Raw genomic sequence first — 24,390 nt, forward strand, 5'->3', positions numbered from 1 at the left:
AATTTTTTCTTTAAAAAAAGTTGAAAAAGGAGAAAGACAACAGAAATATGGTTCTAGTAACCTTAGGAGTTTTGAGTATGATGGACTTTGAAATCTTTGGCTTCTCGGTGTTCAAATTCAATCCTATCCTCTTTATAAATTGTCTAAAGAAATAACCGTTAAGATGCTTCTTAAATTTCGATGAAAAAGTTGCTATGGTCATTTTCCAAGTCTTAACTGGATTAATTCTGAAGTATGAGCTATATTTAGATCAATTCATACCGGTCTAGAAATATATTGAAAGATTGCTTAATAGCATTTGGGTACAGTAAAATCTTGTAAACAAATGAGCCTAAAACCAAGATTAACATTTGCAACATAATGTAAGTGGGTATTACTCTGCCCAAATCTTTAAAATGTCTTTGCAATGAAATGGCTGAAGACCTTGACTATTAGGTCTGATGTGCTATTAATCGTGTTTCTGTCACATCATGCTTGAAATAATGGAGTGCTCATACCAATTTGGTACATAATAATAGCACATTACTATCATGTGCATTCTGTACTGAATTTCATGTTGAATGCACAAAAAAGGTATCTCCAAGGCTATATCAACATGCCTCCCCTAAAAACCATTGCCTTTAAATTGTTAAACAAATGCTTTACAATCTTTCTTAAAGCTAAACTATTCGGTATGTTCTCATTTACAACATATATATAAATTAGTACAACTTTTATTTATTCCAATGTTGGGGTTGAGACAGAATTAACAATTTCAAAAACAAACTAGTTATCCATTTTAGTTTTTTTCTTTCTTTCTGTAATACTTATGTGTGAAATATGAGTCTTTAATCTTTACCATATTTGTTTCTTTTAACTTTTCTCTTGAATAATTTTCAATCATTTCCCCCCAGCTGAACCTTAACATTTCAGCCCCGCTGAAAAAAGACAGCTTGGAGTGGATTTATAGAATAGAACCAGTGAAAATGTGGGAATTCAGCACCTTTTCATCCTTTATTTAGTTATTGCCTAGTAGAAAGATTGAAAGCCATATAATTGCATTCATTGAAAACTTGCCACATTGATTGGCACAAAAATCACAAAATCTGCAAACAGCCTTCACAATGGATTGTATATTCCTATTCTCTTGACAGAATCGGCATTGTGTATTTCAACTTTTCTGACAAGAAAGATTTCTGAGGAGAGGACCATACTACCTTTGATGTGTGAGAACTTGCTCACATAAATTGTTATGCCACTTGGGGAGATTCCCATAATCCCATAACATAGTTCATTCAGTATCTCTTAGGAAAAGGCAGGATTTTTAGGATAAGAACATGACAATATCATTACCTTTTGTCTATACCATTTTCATGGGTTGGATCTAACACCCCCATATTTAGGATTGCATTGTTTAGGGATTATCCAAAACAAAATACTTTGTGCTGAATATGAAACTGCCTTAGAAGTTCTTTCTAACTTGCTTGAGTGCCTGCAATGGAAAATTTCTCTTCCCCCCTAGGCTTATAAAATTTATACATGGTTTGTTTGTATGATTGGTTCTTTAAATTGGGTTTTTTAAGATTATTTTTAATATTAGATTTGTTTACATTGTCTTTTTTATTGTTGTTAGCCGCCCCGAGTCTTCGGAGAGCGGCGGCATACAAATCTAATAAATAAATAAATAAATTTTTGAGGTTGTTTAGGGGTTTTGGCTGAGACAAATTCCAGAGAAGGCCTACTGGGAGACTGTATGCCTGTTTCTCTTTCCCACTCTCATCCTCTTATGTACTGGCCTATCCATTTCTTTATTTGTCAAATTTATATGCCACCTATCTCACCAAAGGTGACTGTAGGCAACTTATGGACATTGAATAAAATGCAATATAAAACAAAAATTGTAAATTTAAAAATTCAATTAAAATTCATCTATCCATTGATCTCAGCACCTTTCTTTTCTTACTTCCCTCAAGCTGTGAATGAAGCTCCAGTCTAGACATTGGCTGCAATGAGTGTAGAACAACTTGCCTTGGCCAACTTGGCATAGCCAGCTTGCTGTGAGAAAACACCAGGGCCAACTTGCTGCAGGACAAGAGTTAAACTAATATTGGAAAAATTGTAGAATAGAATCATTAAAGAAAGGATGCAAAAGGAGGGACAGAATGAAATGTGAATGGCAAAAATTAACATAATTTTTAATTTTTTTTAATAGACTGAATGGTTAAATTGTCCCACAGCAAGTTGTCCCAAGGTGAGTTGACCATGGGAAATTGTCCCATTCTGGGCTGAAACACTTAAGACAGTGATGGTGTACCTTTTTTGATTCATGTGCCGAAAGGTGAGGGAGCATGGGCGGGGTCACACATGCACATGCCCACACCCATAAAGCGCCACTTTGCTCCTGGCATGCAATGGCACACCTGTTTTTCATTCTCCCTAAGCTTCAGACACTTTCTAGGAGCCTGGGGAGGGTGAAAATGCCTTTCCCCAATCCCCCCAGCGGCCCTCTGGAGGCCAGAAATGGCCCATCGAAGTCTGAAGCCTGGGGAGAGCAAAAAAACAGGCCTTCCGGTTCAACTGGAAGTCAGCAAACGGGCCATTTCCCCTGGAGGACCTCTGGGGGGGAGGAGTCATTTTCGCCCTCCCTAGGCTTTTAGAATGAGCTTGGAGAGAGCAAAAAACAGGCCTTCCCCATCCCTTCAGAGGTTGGGAAAACCTGTTTCCCAACTCCCAGTGAGCCCAGAAGGTCCGAAAATCAGCTGGGCGATATGCACATTGCACGCGGGACCTGAGCTCCCATGCCCACCGATATGGCTCTGTGTGCTTCTTGTGGCCAGCTTGCCACAAGTTCACCATCACAGGCCTAAGGGAAACAGGGAAGGCAGCCTGCAGATGAAGCCAAGGACACTGAGAGGCAGAGCTCTATCCAGCTTTAATCTTCTGAAGGCCTTTCTCTCCCCCATAGTCATGTTTTATACCCCTCATCTTCCTGCTATTTAAATATACTAATGTCAATAAACAGTGGCTTAATGACACCGTCAAAATTTAAAATTACAAGCTTTAAAATATATTTCTTGATTCATGTCACCCTTTCCGTCATTGCAAACCAAATTCCCATTGCAAACTTGCCCACAAATTTTACTATTCTAACGCATATGTGGTTTATTTTCTCTTCTATAAATGGGTGAAAATATCATGGAACATACATTTCATCTTATAATGGTAACAATTTATTGTTGCCAACTTAAAATAGTGGTAATATGACATTTAAATATTTATTACATGACACGTTATTAAAAACAAGATCATTAAGGTCTGCATTCACGTCATTCGTGTTTGTAAATTCGATATTTTTTTTTAGTCTTGCAGACTAGTTGAATCCAGAAATTTCATTTCTGTCAGTTTTGGTGATCTGAAATGACATTAGAGCTGTCTGAAGTTGTGGTCTACACAAAATTACCTCTTAAGAGCTCTTGCGTTTGTTGCGGAAGAGTGGAAACATTACCATGAATGTACAAAACGTCTGACCAGCAGGTATTGGAAAAAAAATGGTATTCAGGTAATTGCCTGGATCCTGTAATAAATTAAAATCTTTCAGAATGACTAAGCCTCAGAATGTCCTCTTCAGAAGGTACTGAAATGTTCCTTTTGTGACCCATGGAATTGTCTCTTTTTATGAGGCAAGTGTAGAAAAAAAGACTCATTAGGTGGTTGGCTACACTGGCAAATGCTGGGTTTAAAAGAGGGCACTGAAGAAGATTGCTCAAGTGAATTGAAAAAAGGTTGAAGCAAACTTCTCTTGAGGTCTCCCAACACTCACTGAGTGGGTTGGTCAAATATGTCATACTGAGACACACACGGCACTGAGGCAGTCAGAAGAAAAACGGTTCTACAGTGCAAGGCCACCTGGGTTTAGTTGATTTTTGTTCTTCTTTCCAGTCCCAGAATTCTCTGACTCACGTCTCTTGAAGAAGTTGTTTGGCAGGCTATCCATCAAACCGCCTTCTAATGTCTGCAGCCCATCATCTCATCCACCAAATGAGCTACTGAACTTGTCATACCCATTCCTGGACAGGTCTTCTGTAGTATGTCACACTTTGCTGGACCTCTTTATTTTTGAACTGGAAGATTGTGTATACCAAGACAAGGATACACAGAGATAGAATGCAGGGGATCACAACTGCAATGGCGTTAACGGTGCTAGGCACATCGTTTATAGTTACCATAATGTCAACATCGTCATGAGAGAGGCGTCGGTCTTTGCTTCGTTCAACCTCCTTCTGGTTGCAACCCATCCAGTCTTTGAGAATCGACCTAGGATACCCGGGCTCCACAGTCAGCCTCTGGTTATCAAACTTCCAGTATTCCTTACCCTTATAAAAATAAGTATAAACTGAAAAAGAAAGCAGAGATTACTTCATTTATGCACCGCTAAAGTCACAGTTGGAATCAGTCATTGAGGCCATTATGTATAGAAAACCAAACTAAAGCTTCTCAGATAAATTGCTGTCCACAATTGGGCACAGTTTTGAAGTAGATCCTAACAATCAGAATAGAGTGGAATGATTACTTCTTATGATTTGGTAATTGCATTTTTTGATGCAGCCTAAAATTGAATTGCTATCCTTTTCAGACCACAATATACTGTATCTTTGGCTCATCAACAATTCCAAGATCTTTTTTGTGACTATTGTTAAGATGGCAGGTATCTTTTATTGTACACACCTGAATTTATTTTTGCTTCATAAGTGAAGAACTTTTTATTTGTCTTTTTAAGATTTATTTTTTACTTTCAGCCCTTTTCTCAAATCTATCAGCATAATCTTAAATTGTACTTCTCTCCTATTAATTACTGCAGTCAATACTGTATCATTTACAAATCTTTCCATTTTTTCATCATTGTAACCAAATAATCAAATACTGAAAGTAGAGGACCCCAAACTGATTGTGACACCCCACTCAACACAGTTGAATGAGAAATTATTCCTGAGAACTCTGAATATCCTGAACAATCACAGTTTCAATTCCAATTATCATGTGTGTGTGTGTGTGTATGTGGAATCTGCCTACCAGGTATTCCTCTGGCTAGCATCCTAAGTCTGATCAGCTTCAGCACAATATTTTATCCCCTGGTTGGGGCTTTAAAAAAATCTTCTTCAGAGGGAGTAACAAAGAAAAAAGGCTGCAAAGAATTAGGGCTGGAAAAAAACCTTCTTCAAAAGGAGTCTCAATGAAAAAACCTGCAAATCAGGAAGATCGTTAGCTCCTCATTGGGGCTGAAAAAAGGCTTTGGAAAAGCTACATTTGGAGTATAAGATGCACGCAAATTTTCAGCCTCTTTTGGAGGGGAAAGGTGCGTCTTATAGTCCTAAAAATGTCCTGCAATCCAATCCACACTTAACTGGCTTGCTACATTAATCAGCATGTCATGGGGTATTTTATCAAATGCTTTGCTGCAAGTCAGGGTATAGAAAATCTGCATGGTAAGGAGTGGAGATAAAGACTCACCTATGCCACCAAGCTTAGGGTCATTAGATTCTGCCTCCTGGCCAATGAATGTATAGTGAGTTTGTTGATTGAATGGATATGTATGTATTTTAATTGGTTCCTTAGTTTTTAGATGTAACTTGTAATTTAAAATTATTGGATTTCGATGTATATTGGCTTTTTATATGTTGTAAGCTGCCCCGAGTCCTCGGAGAGGAGTAGCATATAAATCCAAATAATTAAAAAAACAAACAAACAAACAAATAAATAAATAAACAAATAAACAAATAACGTGAAGCAATACTAGCCATATTTCAGAAGACAGAGTAAAAACAAAAAATTATCTAGCTGTTCCTACATGTAGACAATTATATTTTCTTCATTTGCATTAGAAAGAATGAGAATAGGAATTGTTTAAGGTCCACTGATGAAATCAATCCAATCTAGCTGACATACAGGATTCAGGGAATCAGAAGCTTGAAATTTCAAGAACAGAATATGTATTGCCTGGTCAGGAATCCATTTATACGCCCTTATCTTTTCATTTATTACAGTTACTTGTTCATACTTGTCCAAACGCTTTGCTTACCAAAACTAAAAATAAAAACTAGACACGAACCCAAATGCAACATGTTTATACTCACAGCCTTCTTTGCTGACAAAAGCTCCTTGTGGAGCTTGCGGAATTCCTTTCCACACAGTGATCGGCTTGGGGTAGCCTGGATCTGTTGCTCTCTTGTCTTCATTATACCTCCAGTATTTATCTCCTTTGAAGAAGTATGTTTTGCCTACAGGTTCCCACCGTAAAGCTGTGTCAATCCCTTCCCGGGGAAGACAGCTGCCCAATTCCACTAGGCTGTGTGGGTATCCTGGTTCTGCTGTCACTTCCTTAAAAACCCAATACTTATCTCCTAGATTTGAGGAGGGAAGAACACACATGATACATAATTACTAACAGCTAATAAAATAATTCGCTGTCGCTGTTTTTTTCTTTTCCGCTAGAGGTTTAGAAAATAGCAGGCAACAATTTTTTCACTGATTTCCTTAAATCTGATTCAAAAGGGGTTTTTGGTAGCTGAATCAACCAGAGTGCTTAATCTTTTGGGTAGTTAACAAATTGCAGTTGAAAACTGCCTTCCATAAAGTTGACTGTTTGTTTGCAGTGTGTTGAAAATTTTAAAAGTTTTCTGGAAAATAATCCACAATTCAGAAAGTTGATGCAAATTTGGACTATGCTAAAGATGTTCCCATTCAGATTGATTATCTAAAGAAATTTTTTTTTAAAATCACTTTGCAATAAGAACACTTTGCCTATGCTTTTAATTTTGATAAAAACACCTGAACACCACCAAGTTTTCTAAGTAATAAAAATACCTTGATGGGGCTTGCTCTCCCGTTAAGAAAATGGTAAGGCATAATTTAAAGAAATCCATGCTGGATCAACCATCCAGGTCCACAAGGATTGTACTCTCTTTTCTCTTTATCTTGAGAGCCCTAATCAGTTCTCACTCAAAACTGTCGACCTCACCCCATTCCTAAGAGGTCTTTAAGGGTGTGCAAAAGCACACCAGCGTGCCTACCGTCCCTGGCCTACTACCCTCATTTATTTGTATTTACTTTGTTTATGTTTACACCAATACCTGCAATCTTGTATATGTTCTAAACAACCAAACAAGTAAATAAATAAATCTAAACAGAACTTGTTACATAGACCCATTTTACTGCAAAGCATTTTGGGAATTCAATACCTAAATTCAGGATCTATGTCTTTCTCAATACAACAACCCAATTTTTCAAGCAATACATTTTTCTATTACATTACTGTTTCTGCTTCTCATACTATACAAACAATATTTTAAGAAAATGGCAGATTGGCACCAAACTGACAGCATTTTATGGAAAATTGAAGGTTCTCTGAGATATAGCTTATAATAAAAAAAACCCAAAAGAAAATTCGTTTTAGCCTGAAAAGACCATAAAAATATAAAGAAAGGCCTTTGAGAGCTTCTTCCTTAGGAAAATGTCACCTATAGGGTTGTTTCTCCAGCAATAATGGAGGAGGAAACTTCAAATGAAAAGACTTAGCTGATATATTTTCAAACACGTTGACCAAATATTACTGGTAATATAAATACATGAATTACTACAAATTACGACGACAAATTATATTTCACATGCAGGTTTTCTTATGTACTGTATATATTTTAAAATTATGTTTTAGAGTGATTGACCTTCTTTAATGTCTTGATTATTCAATAATTATCAAAGATGGAAAACTTAACAAAAAATTATTAAGATCAGGTTTTTAATGCGTGCTAGCATCTGTTTTGATAATATTCGCAGAGTTGTAGAACTGTTGTATTTCCATGATAAAAAATAAATAAAAATACCTTTAAAGAAAACAAATTTTCCATCAGATCTTTCATAGGCAGCATCAATTTTTGCTGGGAGCCCTTTCCAGAACTGCTCAATCTGCATGGGATAACCCTCTTGTACTCGACTGTTACGAAGGCGCCAAAACCAGCGATCCTAAAAAAAGAAAAGAAAACCACCTCCTAGCATTAGATTTTGGATTCCGATAAAAGGACACAAAACAGCGAAGTAGATTTTTTATTGCATTCTTTCACAAAGCACTGGAGGTCATTTTGCTGCTTGGGTGAGATGCGCAGGACTCAAGCCCACCCAGTTACTTTGGCACTAGTGGGATTTTACTTCTAGAAAAACAGAGTGGTACTTAGATTATTGGGAACCTGTATTATTTCTAAAGTCAATACCTCTCTCTTTCCCTGGAAGTAAAACCTTAAGAGGGCTATCTCACTCTGTCTAATAATAGAACTAGCTCCTCACTCCCGTTTTTCTCCCACCTCTGAGATTACTTGATAACATTGATTTCCAGAAGAAAACCATTTCAAATCCATATCCTTCCTTTTTCTATATTCTACGTTCATCTTTACATTCAAATCAAGTATCAAATGGTGCACAAATTTGCTCTCCTTCCACTCCCATTGATTTTACTTAAAAACATGCAGAAATTCAGAACAGGACATAAGGCAATAAACGTTAAACAATATAAACATCCATCTTGAAGACAATATTTAAAAACAGAAAGAAACAGCAACACTTGTATAAAACATTGAAGTATTCTTAAAAGATTTAAAAAAGAATATCATGGAACAATTTGAAATGTTAACACTGTGGGCTATCATTTCATTCGATATAATTAATACCCATTGGCCCAGATCTGTAATCTTTATCTAAGGATATGACCGATTTATCTTTTTTTCCAAATCAGATACTCGGCTCAAGCAAACATTTTAAAGAAGCAGCAATCACTTTCCTTTTCCACAATAAAATCAATACAGGAAATACATTTAGACTCTACACAGCTTATGCAGCTTAATGATACAGCCTGCTTTGGTCATCAGATTTACACATTATGATATAAATTCCAGATCTAGAGTACGACTACTGTAAAATGTTTGCACTTTTGGGATAAGATGTAATTGTACTTGTAAAATCTTGTTTTTTCCAAATCACAGAAAAACATGCAAATTTATTTCTATTTATGAAAGCAATCCAATGTATCCAATGTAATTTGATATATCTGTGATACTAAGCTCAGCACATTATGGTCCTTTGTTTTGTTAAGGTTTAACATTCTGATTTAAAAAAAATAATTTGATACAAAACTTTTTAATTACGAAATCAACAAAAAGTGAGAAATTAATAAGGAAAGAACCGTTGTACATACCTGAACGGTCTTCTCAGTGCTCTGGAAGGAGAGTCCATCATGGGTTGTTAACCAATCCTATTGGTAGAGACTGAGTTAATTTAAATAATTAACTGGCACCGTCCCCTTAGCAGCCCCCATGAGCCAGTTTTAAAAATGAAGACAATGTAAAAGCCAGAAAGTTTTATTAACTTCATAACACTGTACAAACTTCAACAGTCCCAACACTCCGGCGACCTGGCCAAACACCATGCCGGGTGGGTATGGACTCTCCTTCCAGAGCACTGAGAAGACCGTTCAGGTATGTACAACGGTTCTTCTCCATTGACTCTGGAAGGAGAGTCCATCATGGGATATACCAAAGATCAAATCCCCTGGGAGGGAAAAGGCTGGGCCGAGGTCGTTGGAGTGGCACACACTCGCTGCAAGACACGCCTGCCAAAAGAAGCCTCTGCCGAAGCCAAGAAGTCCAGTTTATAGTGGCGTATAAAAGTGGAAGCCGACGCCCAGGTTGCTGCACGACAAATGTCTTCTAAGGAAGCTTGCGTTGACCAAGCCGCCGAAGTAGCCGCACTTCTAGTGGAATGTGCCATAACCCCGGCAGGAGGAGATTGAGATCTCGATGTATAAGCCTCCGCAATGCAATCCCTAATCCAGCGACTAAGGGATTGCGAAGAAACTCCAAGACCCATCGTGGCCTGAGCAAAGGAAACAAAGAGTCTTTCAGTCTTTCGAAATGGTGCTGTCCTCCTGATATAGAGCTTCAAAGCCCTTCGGACATCAATCTTGTGCCAACGAAGTTCAGAAGGATGTTGACCATGTGTGCAGAAGTCCGGTAGAACCAGCTCTTGCCTTCTGTGAAAATCTGAATTTACCTTCGGGATAAACGAAGGGTCCAACCGCAGCACCACTCTGTCCGGATGGAACACACACAAGTCCGTTCTGACGGACAGCGCTGACAACTCAGAAACCCTTCGGGCAGATGTAATCGCTACCAAAAACAATGTCTTAATTGATAAGAGTCTATATGAAATTGACCTCATGGGCTCAAAAGGAGGTCCCGTGAGTGCACGTAGCACCAGGGTGAGATCCCATGTCGGGAATCTCCGTACCGGAGGAGCGTGCTTGTTAATAGCTCCCTTGATGAAATCCCTCACCCATGGATGGTGAGCCAAAGATCGAAAGTCTGACACCCGGATTATAGTCGAAAGGGCCGCCACTTGCCTTTTTAGGGTGTTAGGGGCTAAGCCCCGCTCAATTCCCGATTGGAGAAATTCCAGGATTGCAATCAACGAGGCTTGCTTCGGATCACAGTGGCGCGTAGAACAAAATCTGCAGAAGGCTGCCCATGTTGCCTGGTATATCCGCACTGTCGATGGCCGACGAGCCGCCTGCATAGTAGCAATGACCGTGTCCGGTAGATGTTGCTGCGTTAGTCTCTCCCGCTCACACGCCAGGCGGCTAATTGGAACCATTGGGGATCCGGGTGACAAATGGACCCCTGAGTGAGGGAGACGATCCGATCCGGGATCCTCCAAGGAGGGGATACTGAGAGGGCTACCAGGTCTGCGAACCACGGCCGGCGGGGCCAGTATGGAGCCACTATGATGACCTCGGCTCTCTCCCGGATTACTTTGTCCAGTACCCGTTGTAGTAGACACGTCGGGGGAAATGCATACAGCAGACCCCTGGGCCATGGAGACAAGAGGGCGTTGACCCTTTCTGCCCTCGGTGTTGGGAACCGGGAATAAAATCTCACTAGTTGCGTGTTGGCTTGTGACGCAAAAAGATCCACCAGAGGCGTCCCGAAGCGTTGAATTATCTGATGAAATACTCCGGGATCGAGTCTCCACTCTGCGGGGTCCAGGGTAGACCTGCTCAGCCAGTCTGCCTGAACGTTGCTGGTCCCGGCAATGTGTTCCGCCGACAGTGAGGCTAAGCGGGTCTCGGCCAAGTTGAAAAGGGCCGCTGACTCGACCATCAGGCGGAGAGACCTCGTTCCCCCTTGATGATTCAAGTGGGCCCTGGTAGCCACATTGTCGGTTAAGACCAACACATGCTTGCCCTGAATCCAAGGAGAAAAAGCTTGAAGAGCAAGAAAGACTGCCCTGAGCTCCAAATACTTGATGTTGATTGGGCTCAGATCTTCCGGAGACCAAAGTCCCTGGGCCATATGTAGTCCCATGTGGGCCCCCCAGCCGGACAGACTGGCATCTGTTGTGAGGATTAGGCGGTCCCGGTTGCAGAAGAGTGACCCGTTGCCCAAGGCTGGGGAAGTCCACCATCTCAACGATACCTTGACTTCTGAAGGGAGCCGCACTGCCCTTTGTGAGTGACTCATTTTGGCCTTCTGCCATGGAAGAAGGAACCATTGAAGGACCCTGAGATGATGACGAGCCCAAGGCACAATGCCAATAGTTGAAACCAGGGTCCCCAGTACCTTTGAAAGGAACGCGAGAGACACCCGTTGCTGGTGTCGAAGATGCAAGATTAATTGTCGAATGTTTGACATCCTGTCTGGGGATAAGGTCACAGTTCCTGTGGAAGTATCTATCATGGACCCCAGGTGTAACAGTTTGGCTGTTGGAAGAAGATGACTTTTTTCTTTGTTGATCATGAACCCATGGGATTCCAGTGTCTGTCTCGTGACTGCCAGATCCTCCAGCGCCCTCTGAGGGGACCTGGACAGGATAATAAGATCGTCTAGGTACGCTAGGATTCGAATCCCCTGGGACCTGATCTGGGCAGTCAGTACGTCGAGCAATTTCGTAAATGTGTGAGGGGCCGAAGAGAGGCCGAACAGCATTGCCCGGTACTGGTAGTGGAAGCCGTCCAGGTAGAACCGGAGAAATCTCCGATGAGACGGCAGGATTGGCACATGCAAGTAGGCTTCTTTTAAGTCTATGGATGTTAATAGATCGTGCCTCCGGATTGCAGCCAAGATGGTTTGAAGAGAATGCATCCGGAATCGCCGATACCTGATGTAGGTATTGAGGTGCTTTAAATTGAGGATCATTCGGACCCCTCCCGATGTCTTTGGTACAAGGAAGACCCTTGAATAAAACCCGGTACCTATTTCGTGTCTGGGCACTCCCTCTATTGCCCGTATCTGCAAGAGATGGGCTATCTCCTTTTGAAGCTGTGACCTCTTCTGGGGGTCCCTCTGAACTGGGCACTGAACATAACGGTTTGGTGGGGGCTGGAGGAACTCCAAACGCAAGCCCTGGGAGACAGTTGCTAATGCCCACCTGTTGGAAGACGTAGTCCGCCAGAAGGCCTCGAAAAACTGAAGTTTGCCTCCCAAGGGCCGATGAACAGAGTCACTTAGGGCATTTGAAGCCCCTCTGGTTTCCACGAAAGGGGCGTCTCGTTTGTTGATACCCTCTCTGGCGATCCTGGAAGGGCACTCTATCGCTTCGAAACGTGGTAGAATTATACTGGGCCTGGGAATATGGCCTTGTATTTTGACCAGCTGGAGCAGAAGAGTCCCACCGAAAAGACTGCCTGCGTTGGTAGGGATTATAACGACGCTCCTGGCGCCTGTAGGCTCTGGGGAGGGACTTTCTCTTGTCCTTGTCCTCCACAAGGACTGGATCCAACGCCTCCCCAAAAAGCTTATCCCCCTGAAAGGGCGCTGAGGACAGGTTCCATTTAGACTTCAGGTCTGCTGGCCAGCTTCTCAGCCAGAGGAGGCGCCTTGATGACAGAGTGGTCGCCATACTCCTGGCCGAAAACTTGGCAGCATGCAGAGTGGCGTCCGCTGAAAACTCTGCTGCCGCCAACAGCTTTCCAAGATCCTGCCGCAAGCGACCCTCATCCGGTCCAAGTCTGGCCTGCATCTCCTGCAGCCATACGATAGATGCTCTTGTGAAAAAGGAAGCAGCCGCCGCTGCTCTAAATCCCCAGCTCGCCATCTGATGCGTTTTGCGTATTAACACCTCTGCCTTTCTGTCCTCAGGTTTTAGGCTGTCGCCTGTCTCAGAGGGCACTAAGGACTTGGAAATCAGCTGCATGACCGGCTGATCTATAGGAGGGAATTCTAGTAATTTCTCTACCTCCTCATCAAATGTGTAGAATCTTCTTTCTACTGCAGAGGGGCCCTGAGCTGCAGCTGGGTGTTGCCAGGGTCTTTTAACACTTTGCTGGATAATATCAGAGGATGGAATGTGCTCTGACTCGGGCTGGGGTTCCTTAAAGAGGACTGTAGCCGGTTTGGTCCCATCCGTGGTGTCTGTTGATTTCTCAGGACCTGGCAAGTCTACAGTTTGTTTGGCCTTATGAAGCAATACCATGAAAGTTGAGGCTTTAAAAAGCCCAGCCGCCACAGGCTGTTCTGGCGGTGTCTCATCGTCAGACAGTTCATAGTCTTTTTCAGTTTCCTCTAAAGGGTTTGCTTCCTCAGCCCAAGACCCCAAACCCGAGGGGGGCGGTGCACACCACAGGTTCTTTGATTGCACTGGGCGAGGCTGCTGTGTAACTTGCTGCACCCCCGCCGCCATCCCCTGAGTATAGGCGTTGTTAATTAAGTCCTGCACTGAAGGGGACATTTGATGCCAAGCATCTGGCTGTGCCCGAAACCCAGCGGCTGTGGGTGTGAAGGTAGCAGAAGGCCCCTGGTTGCTCCTCACCGAGTGTGATGTAGAGCCTGGCCTAGGCCCACTGTGGCCTGGAGATGGCAGAATCTGGTTCAAGGCAAACTGCCTCTCAGGGGACCAGTCCTTCTCAGAAAAGGGCTCAACAGGCCTCATGGTAGGTTGCGCTTCCCTGGCCATAGACAAGTGCGAAGACATAGAAGCCAACACGGGTGGTTGGAGTGCTGCCTCTAACCTCTATTCTAAGGCCTTTATCCGCCTTTCTGCCTCTTTAAGGGAGGATGAGGAGGCCTGGGAGGACTTGGTCTTGTCCTTTGACTTGGGCATTCTGGCCTTATCCTTAGACACAGTTGAAGGAGAGGTCACTTTCTCCGGAGTAGTGTGGCTCTCCATAGTACTCACACAAACTGCACTGGGCAAGTCCAAGAACTGTCAAATTGCACTTGTCAGATTCTCTCACAGAGCGAAAATGGCGATCGGGAGCTTTTGACAGGTTCGCGCATGCGCAGAATAGCCTGATCCGTTCAATCGCGCCCTTTGACAGGGCGGAGAGGAACTTTCCCGCCTTTGCCGCTATTTTTCCCCAGGAAGAAGCCTCCCAAAATGGAGGCGCCTGAGGCGATACCGCCTTTCATGCCATGTTAGGAATGCCAAGCCGCTGCGTTCCTTTAATTGCCGAGCCTCTCTTCCAGCCGCCGAAAGCAAAAAAACACTTTAAAACCGGCGGCGGTGCGGCGGCGGTTTCAAAGCAGCGCCGAACAGCTGAGAGGCGCTGGAACGCGTCCAAGCCTTCCCTCGGCTTTTTCCTTAAAAGATGCGTTCCACGAGCCGCACAGTGGGGGTGGGGGTCCCCCCCACCTTCGGCTCGCAGCCGGGTGTGACGTCGGAGGTCAGTGACCCTAGGCTGCGGTGCTCCTCGCCTGGGGCAGTACCCGCTGAGGGAAGAGGTCCCCGAGGAGAATCGATGGGGGTGGTGCCCGCTGAGGGCAGAGACCCCTCCTGGAAGCTCTCACCTGCAGTAACAAGGAGAGAAAAGAGAGAGAAAAAGAATTAAAGCATTAAACACACAATTTATTACAATAAATACTCAAGTATAACTCAGAACAACAAACTACAGTCTCTACACTTAGACTGAGTTTTTAAAACTGGCTCATGGGGGCTGCTAAGGGGGCAGTGCCAGTTAATTATTTAAATTAACTCAGTCTCTACCAATAGGATTGGTTAACAACCCATGATGGACTCTCCTTCCAGAGTCAATGGAGAACATAGATATTTCTGGCCGAAAAGGGATCTGTTCTGGTTCTAACTCATTTCAGAAAGTTAATACTGTATAAAAGAATAATAGCATTATTACTTCTCATGTTTGCAGAGCAAAATATCAGCTATGAAAATACTTGCCTTGCTACAAACTCCATCATCATGCTCTGGAGATACCTAAGCCCCATTTGTGAAATAGAACTACTCTCAGTTGGAAGAACCCTTCACATGCACTAGAGTTCCCACAGGCAGAAAATTGCTACAACAAAGCAAACACCAAAAACAGAACACAGCACACTTTTGGAAACAATGTGAAAATAATCCTTATTCTAAATTTAAAATGTTTAAGTTTAGGTTATCTAAATAGTTGATAAGGAAAGGCATTGTGTCACCTGCTGTTATCAAAGTAACCTAATAATTCTTCAGACAAAGAATGCAGGCAAATTCATTGGAAGTTCATTAAATTAAATTCATTGTTAACCTGATCCTACGCAGCTTCTGCTCTGGCAATCTCACACTACTCACCAGAGCCTACAAAACTTTTGCCACACCCATCCTTGAATACAGTTCATCTGTCTGGAAAATCTCGGACATCAACACCCTTGAAAATGTCCAAAGATATTTCACCAGAAGAGCCCTTCACTCCTCCACTCGAAACAGAATACCCTACGAAAGCAGACTATCAACCCTAGGTCTAGAAAGCTTAGAACTACGTTGCCTAAAACACGATCTAAGTATTGCCCACAAGATCATATGCTGCAACGTTCTACCTGTCAATGACTACTTCAGCTTCAATCGCAACAACACAAGAGCATGCAACAGATTCAAACTTAATATTAACTGCTCGAAACTTGACTGTAAAAAATATGACTTCAGTAACCGAGTTGTCAAAACGTGGAACTCATTACCTGACTCAGTAGTGTCAACCCCTAACCCCCAACATTTTTCCCTTAGACTATCCACGATTGACCTCTCCAGGTTCCTTAGAGGTCAGTAAGGGGCGTGCATAAGTGCACCAGTGTGCCTTCCGTTCCCTGTCCAATTGTCTCTCCTTATCTCCTTTATCTTTTTCTTCCTTTCAAATATGTTGACCAACACTTTTATATCTTTTCTTCTATTCTTTTCTTTATTTATATTATTACATATCTATTCTCTTCAATGTGTATTATGCATTGGACAAAATAAACCAACCAACCAACCAACCAACCAACCAACCAACCAACCAACCAACCAACCAACCAACCATTATCGAATGTGGTTAGTGATATCAAAACACTAAATGACTTGGTATACATTCCTTTGTAATATACAGAGATTAATAAAGACCACACAGTCCAGGACAGTCCTTCCTACCTTGAAAACAAACATTTCTCCTCGGAACAGAGCCACGGTATTGAAATTTCCATCACATATATTGGGTTTGCTGCCTGGAGAAGGAGGCCTGTCCCCTAACGGAGGTCTAGGAGGCCGTGAATGCCTGTCATGTTTTCTTTCTGAAGTCGAATGGATTCTGCGGACAGGAAGAGTTGGTAAAGGTCTGGTGGGTTCCAGAGGCTCAGCAGGTGGACCTAAGCAAAAAAGGGAGGGGTAAATCAAAAATCTATTGGGAGCATTTTCCCCCCACTACATTGTCAGATGGCTTGAACATGTTTTTTCTAAGGATTTAATCAAAATATTTCCTTTGTCTGTAAACTGCAATGTGATTTTCAGCATCCTTCAGCAAATTGTGCTTATACTTTTGGATAATATAATTACCAACAATATTAGATTTTTCTACATAAAGCGCTTCAGCTATTAGTCTAATTATCAACGGAGGCAACCGTTTTATGGTTGCTGTGGAACATATTGCGGATCACATGTGGCTTGGAATTTTTTTTAAAAAAAATTAAAGCCATTTATTATTTTCTTGCAAGTGTGGAGAAGATATTTATTAGGTTATAAGTCATTCCAGTGCTCAAGGGACATGTTTATATTGGATTGCTACAACCTGGCAGTGCATTTGCACACAAATGTAAGCTAGAAGTGCCATGATACTGCAAGCTGTCATTCAATTATAATTTTGGATGGACTGAGGGTACTGAGATATAGAGATATTGACAGAGAGAGGGAGAAAGGGGTGCTTTGCCAATTTGTGGTATATCCAGAGCATTATATTTATTTTTTTAATTGATTTCCCAGGTGTGGTATTACTATAATGTAGGCATGTCTGTAATTTATCTTCTTCAATGAAATGCTTGTAGTTTTATATTTTTAAAGTTACAAAGCTTTTTCTCTCTCTCTTAAAAGCTTAAGCACAAGGGCAGTAAATGGCAGAAGAGACCTATCTCTCAAATAAATTGGGCTTATAAATTAGATGCCAGATGGGTGAAGCTCTCTGGAAGATAAGCAGTAGTAGTAGCAACTCAGTTGTTGTTGTTGTTGTAGTAGTAGGAGCAGCAATTCAGTTTCAGGAAAAAAATATCCTACAATCTACAACTACACTGCAAAGACATATGGACCACAAAACTTGACCAGGGCAAAACAATAGACACAATTTATATAGACTTCTGCAAAGCCTTCGACTCAGTGGTTCATGATAAACTACTTCTGAAACTGAAATCCTATGTCATCTCTGGACCCCTACATTACTGGATAACTGCATTCCTGTTAAACAGACAAGTGGTCAAAATGGGGAGCGTCCTATCTAATCTCATTATGATTAACAGTGGTGTACCCCAAGGTAGCCTACTAGGACCAACACTCTTTATACTCTATATAAATGACCTTTGCAATCACATTACAAGCAACTGCATTCTCTTCACCGATGATGTAAAACTCTTCAAAACCACCAATAACACTGCTAAAAAGACCTTGACTCTGTGTCAGAATGGTCAAACATCTAGCAACTCCAAATCTCAACCAAACAATGCTCTGTCCTGCACATTGGCAAAAAGAATCAGAACACCAAATACAAGCTAAATAAACAAGACCTTGAAGATGACCCTCACTCTGTCAAAGATCCTGGAATACTCATATCAGGTGACCTATGTGTCAACAGAGCCAAAAAGGCTTCAAGAGTTATTAACCTAATCTTATATAGCTTCTTCTCCAGTAATATCACACTACTAACCACTACTAACAGAATACCTTACGCAACCAGTCTTGAAATCCTGGGCTTAGAAAGAACTGTCACCTTCAGCACGACCCAAACATAGCTCATAAAATTATCTGCTACAACATCCTACCTGTCAACGATTACTTCAGCTTCAACCACAACAATACACGAGCACACAAGAGATACAAACTCAAATTGAACCGCCCCAAACTTGATTGCAGAAAATATGACTTTAGCAACAGAGTGGTTAATGCCTGAAACTCACTATCTGACTCTGTGGTTTCGTCACCGAACCCTCAAAACTTTACCCTTAGACTGTCCACTGTTGATCTCACGTGATTCCTAAGAGGCCAGTAAGGGATGTGCATAAGTACACCAGCGTGCCTACTGTCCCTGTCCAATTGTTCCTTCTTATCGGTACCCATCTTATCTACGTAAACAATGTTATATCTATGTATATTACAAATGTGTACTTGACAAAATTAAATAAACTAACTAAGTGAGTAACTAAGTAACTAACTAACCAACCAACAAACTAAACTAAACTAAACTAAACTAAACTAAACTAAACTAAACTAAACTAAACTAAACTAAACTAAACTAAACTAAACTAAACTAAACTAAACTAAACTAACTAATTAACAGGCCATGACTCCAGAGCAGGATCAGGACTTCTCAGAGGCAATGTTGGGACTTCCAATCTTTAACCATGCAGACTTCAACAATTTGCTACCCAGAGGTTGTTGGATACAAAGCATGGTGATAACATGAGGAAAGCTGTAGCTCTTAATCTTTTTAAAGCTTTTCCTTTTTGTTCCTCTTTATTGCTTTGAAGGAGAAAATTGTTCTACTACTACGGAAGGGAACTGTTAGTGATTACATGAAAATAGGGAGGAGAGAAAGGATTAAGAAACAGAAATGCAGTCTTAGGAAAGAAACCCCGTGGGGAATGGCTTTAAAAGTTCATCCCTTGGCATGAAATTTGTTGACATATGCAGCCTAAATATTTTTGGGCATAATACTGGCCCAGGTATGAGATAAGAATAGAGTTTGCCTTACGTAATGTTACACGTGCTAGTCAATAAATGTTTGTGACATTTCAGTAACTGCATTTTACTTTAAGATTTATACTCAATAGTTTTCTGAAATAGTTTTTTGAAATAGCATGCTATCAACAACAGCTTGTTTTGGCTTGACAAAATGTTAATTCCTTACAAATGATGCATTCATAGAGGCAATCTTCATTTGCAGCCAGGTCTGTGTTGCATATTTCTTATTGAAGTAATCTCTGTTTCTTTCATATCAAAACAGAATACTATTAAAGACACCATTTTAAAGTCAATAATGAATGTGGAGTCTGACACGCCTGAGCAGTTTTCTGAAGACATGCCTTTATTTCAGTGATAGGAAATTCAAGGGGTTCTTAATACTCTTAAGAGTGCAGAACAGGCAAGCAAGAAAACTTTTCTTCTGGAGGGGACAAAATCAATTTAAAAGTTAAAATGGATCCATCCAATATGGGTAATAAAAAATGAAGTTATTTTAACTGATAATTTTCCCATGGTAAACTTCATGAAATGCTCCAACTCTTCAGAATCACAATTTTGGTTCTATAAATTATAGAAAAACCATCTGAAATTATGGCATAAGGAATTTATCTTACCATAGATCTTCTGAATTCCTTGAAGATCATCTTGGGGTAACTTAAAGTTGTGTGTCTCCATGTACTGATAAAAAGGAGCCATTATAGCACTAGGGTCATTGGAATGCTCAAGGCCTAATGCATGACCCAATTCATGTACTGCAACCAGAAAAAGATCATTTCCTATAGAGGCAAAGTGTGTAACTATTAGCTTCTGCATTAATAGGACAAGAGTTCCAATCACAAGCTTTGCAAATTCTTAATATCACATCATTATAGTGGTATAGCAGTTACAGCTTTACAAAGAAACTCAGGCTACATCTGAATATAATTGCAATATCTATTGTATCTTTTGTATGCTGTTTCTGTTTGCATAATAGAATTAACAATTTTTGCATATTTAATTGAGTCAATATCATCTCAATAGTCCTGGCAACAATATGAAAACCAGTATCAGCTACGCAAATTAGTTCAGGTTCATAGATAATTTTCTAATATGGTGTCTTGTAGATGTTTTGGGACTATGACTTACACCATTCTTAGCAAGCATACCACAAAGCAATGTTGCTCATTAAAGATAATTTGATTCTTGCTAACAAGATTTTGCAAAAGGCTGCTGATAGTATGTGACTAAGTTATCAAAGACATTAGTTGTATTACACTGTAAAATGTACAATTAATTTTGAGGGGAAAGAATTTCAAAGGTCAAAGTGTCTTCTGTTTATCATTTATCAAGGCACAGAGTATATAAACAGGCAGTTTTAAGCAATGTATAGTCCAAAAATACAAAGTATGAAACCTAAGTTTATAATAGTATGCCCCAAATCCAGGTAGAATGTAGAAAAAATATTCTTAGTAGTACTTAGAATAAAGAAGATAACCTACAATACTATGAGACAGCCCAACATTAATTTTTCTTTTAGTTTTTAGGCATTCATTCTTATTTTGTATCTTAAGCCACTAAAATCTACATATTTATTTATTTATTTATTTATTTATTTATTTATTTATTTGTTTGTTTGTTTGTTTGTTTGTTTGTTTGTTTATTTATTATTTGGATTTGTATGCCGCCCCTCTCCGAAGACTCGGGGCGGCTCACAACAAGTGAAAAGCAATCCAATACATAATCCAATTAATTAAAATATTGAAAAATTTAAAAAACCCCATATACTAAAATACATACACACAAGCATACCATATATAAATTCAACGTGCCCAGGGGGAGATGCTTAGTTTCCCCATGCCTGACGGCAAAGGTGGGTTTTGAGGAGTTTGCGGAAGGCAGGAAGAGTAGGGGCAGTTCTGATCTCCGGGGGGAGTTGGTTCCAGAGAGTCGGTGCTGCCACAGAGAAGGCTCTCCCCCTGGGGCCCGCCAACCGACATTGTTTAGTTGACGGGACCCGGAGGAGGCCCACTCTGTGGGACCTAATCGGTTGCTGGGATTCGTGCGGCAGAAGGCGGTCTCGGAGATATTCTGGTCCGATGCCATGAAGGGCTTTAAAGGTCATAACCAACACTTTGAATTGTGGTTAGAGGTCTTCAAGATTATGAGTATATACATTATATCAAGTGTAAAATACATATTTGTAAGTGATCTAGTGCTTTCTGATGTCTACATGAGGACTAACAATGGAACATCTTAACTTATTTTCCATGTTCTGTAAGAGTGGGGAAATGTAAAATAAAATAAATAAGAATCATTGGCTTCAGCAATGATAACTCGGCAAAGAAGATCACCTAACGACTTTAGCAAAACTATATTTTAAGAGAGTATGTTATTCAAATATTAGCACACTTTTCACAAAAACTTATTGTATTTTAAGCTTTTCAATTAATAGTTTTAATTATGATTATGTTTCCCGGTTTTCTAAAACATAATGGCACATGAATGTCTATAATAGAAAAAATAGCATGAAATATTAATTTTTATATAATATTCTCATTATGCTCCAGAAATTTTCATGGATAAGACAACTACTGTAGCAGATGGAATGCGGGTGAGGGGAAAAGCCTAAAATAATGTGCATTAATATATTGCTACAAAATGTTGTAGAATTTATAGTAAGAGTGTAGAAGTTACAGATTTTTCAGTACAGTGTCAAAATATATATGGGAGTGCATTATATTCATGTACAATAATACATTAAAACAATAAACAATAAATACACTATTGCAAATGAACTCTAGCAGATTAAATTGTATCTTTATAGTTGCAGAACTTCCCTAAATAGAAGAACTTACCTAGATCATTTAGAAAATAATTTTCATTAACAAATATAATAATAATAATAATAATAATAATAATAATAATAATAATAATAATAATAATAATATGCATTTTAAAAAGTGTAAGTGAACACTACATACAAAAACACAACCTCTCTATATTCTATTACATTATTGGTTCTTAATTTTATTATGTATTCCAAAATAAAAAACAGTGGAACATAGCACTTTTTTTGTTTCTTGTCATCTTTAAAAATGAGAAATATGTTTCAATTAACATATCAACATACGTAATTGTCCTTCAGATGTTTTTTGCATACAGTGTTTTTCTGTATAATAGTATATGTGCCATTATTTGCTAGCAAACCTCTTATATAAGTTCTCTATTTCTGTTCCATTGATGTATTATTAATTTTACATCTTGAAATGTAAGAAATGATCTTGAAATCCTAAATGGCAAGACTACAAGTATTTATTTACTTATTTTTATTTATTAGATTTATGTGCCTCCTGCCCATTGTTCTCAGTTGCTGCTCCTTCTCAACTCTATCTAGCTAACTGCAGGAACAGCTGGGGTATTATTATTATTATTATTATTATTATTAATTATCAGGGCGGCATATTGTATTAGGCTTTAAAGTGAAAGGCAGACAAAACACCATTTGACAAAAAATGGGGGGAAATTCTGCATATTTTTTACTAATTCAAAACTTGTGTCTGGGAATTATTTACATATGGTAGATCAATAGGTGAGAACAAACTGTAAAATTTTTAAAATGAAGAAAAAATAACAGGCTATACAATTAATTCCTGATAGGAATAGGAACAATACCAAAACTATAATTATGTAAAATCAGTATAAACCATTCTAATCTGCCTATAACATTTTTTGGCTATTTAGCTATACAGTATTAACTTTGGCTATCATGATAATAATATACTGTATATGGTTAGCCACAAATTCTTCATATACTATATTTCAGGTGTGTGTGTTGAAAACAAGAGTTAGACGATCCTAGTCTAGGTGAAGCATGTTGAAATACCACAAAGAGGAAGGAAGCATGAGACTGGGGGGCAGACATGGTGAAATAAATGAGAGACTATTGCTTATTTTATAGAGTAATAAAAGAAATACATGCATGTATTTAACATGCACACTGCACATACAATCAACTTATACAATAGAAAAGGAAAGTATTAAGCGTGAATAAAAAAGCTAAAATGTAAATACAGTAGTCCCTCACCTATCGCTGGTGTTACGTTCCAGACCTGGCCGCGATAGGTGAAATCCGCGATGGGGAATTTATCGACTGATAGTACTTATTTAAGTATTTATATTGTAATTGTTTGGTAAGTTTTCATTGTTTTAAGTGTTTATAAACCCTTCCCACACAGTATTTATTTTAGATACAGTATTTAAATACAGTATTTCCAATTTTAGATATATATTTTTTTTAAAAACCTGCCGATCGAGTTCGGCGGGCTGTTTAAATCTGCCGATCGACTTCCTCAGAAACCCGCGATGAAGTGAAGCCGCAGTAGGTGAAGCGCGGTATAGCGAGGGACTACTGTACTCAAATGGACAGTTCAAAAGAAGCAGTGCTCATATAGCTGTTTTTATTTCAAAGAAACCTATCAAATCAACACGACACAGATTTAAAATATGTAAATATATATATGTGTGTGTGTGTGGTTCTGCATTCCTAAATCTGCATTGTGTTGATTTGATACAAAATGCAGAAACACACATAAACACACACACACACACACAAACACACATATGTATGTGTATATGTGTATATATCTATTTACATATTTTGGCTGATAAGTGAAAAGGAAGGGAGCCTAGTATATGGGAGGAAGCCTATGCTTCCTCCCATATTTGGGAATACCAGGGTAATTTCTATAGAAAAACCAACCATATACTGTATGTGTGTGTGTGTTTGTCTATATACAAGCACACGCACACATTCCTAGTTCAATATAGTTAAGGGGAAAGGGCATCTTGCCACTCCTGGTGGTCATTTTCAAGTCCTTGGCAGCCATCTAATTTACAGAATTTTTAATAGGCTTCTTCACATCATTAACTCAATACATGGAAAACGTATTTAACAAAATGCATCCAAAATGCTCCCTTGCCTCTATAAGCAGCGCCTCTTCCAAATGTAACTTTTCAAATTCTAGTCATCAGAAAATGCTGCCTAGCTCCTGTTCAATGAAAGAATGTTTTGGATGGATCCACAAAGATCCCACAAACAATCCAAGTTCCATTTGGATAGTCATCTGCATAGAAGTATGTAAAAGCATTCGATTTTGTAACAGGCGAGTTTTTCTTGCAATCTCAATTGTCCAATGAACTAATGAACTGCATAACATGCAGTGT

General features: G+C 39.8%; 1 protein-coding gene across 1 annotated transcript in view; it reads right to left on the reverse strand.

The window, feature by feature from the left end:
• Positions 1-3,191: 3,191 nt before the first annotated feature.
• Positions 3,192-24,390, reverse strand: part of MMP24 (matrix metallopeptidase 24) — a 59,664-nt gene continuing 38,465 nt past the window's right edge. Inside the window, exons 5-9 of the mRNA XM_070744973.1 lie at positions 19,803-19,964; positions 16,399-16,613; positions 7,857-7,995; positions 6,111-6,377; positions 3,192-4,372 (exon numbers count right to left, since the gene is read on the reverse strand). Coding sequence (XP_070601074.1) covers positions 4,035-4,372; positions 6,111-6,377; positions 7,857-7,995; positions 16,399-16,613; positions 19,803-19,964 — 1,121 coding nt within the window. The 3' untranslated portion in view covers positions 3,192-4,034. The remainder of the gene's footprint in view (positions 4,373-6,110; positions 6,378-7,856; positions 7,996-16,398; positions 16,614-19,802; positions 19,965-24,390) is intronic.

The sequence above is a fragment of the Erythrolamprus reginae genome, chromosome 3 (genome assembly GCF_031021105.1).
Source record: "Erythrolamprus reginae isolate rEryReg1 chromosome 3, rEryReg1.hap1, whole genome shotgun sequence".
NCBI lineage: Eukaryota > Metazoa > Chordata > Lepidosauria > Squamata > Dipsadidae > Erythrolamprus > Erythrolamprus reginae.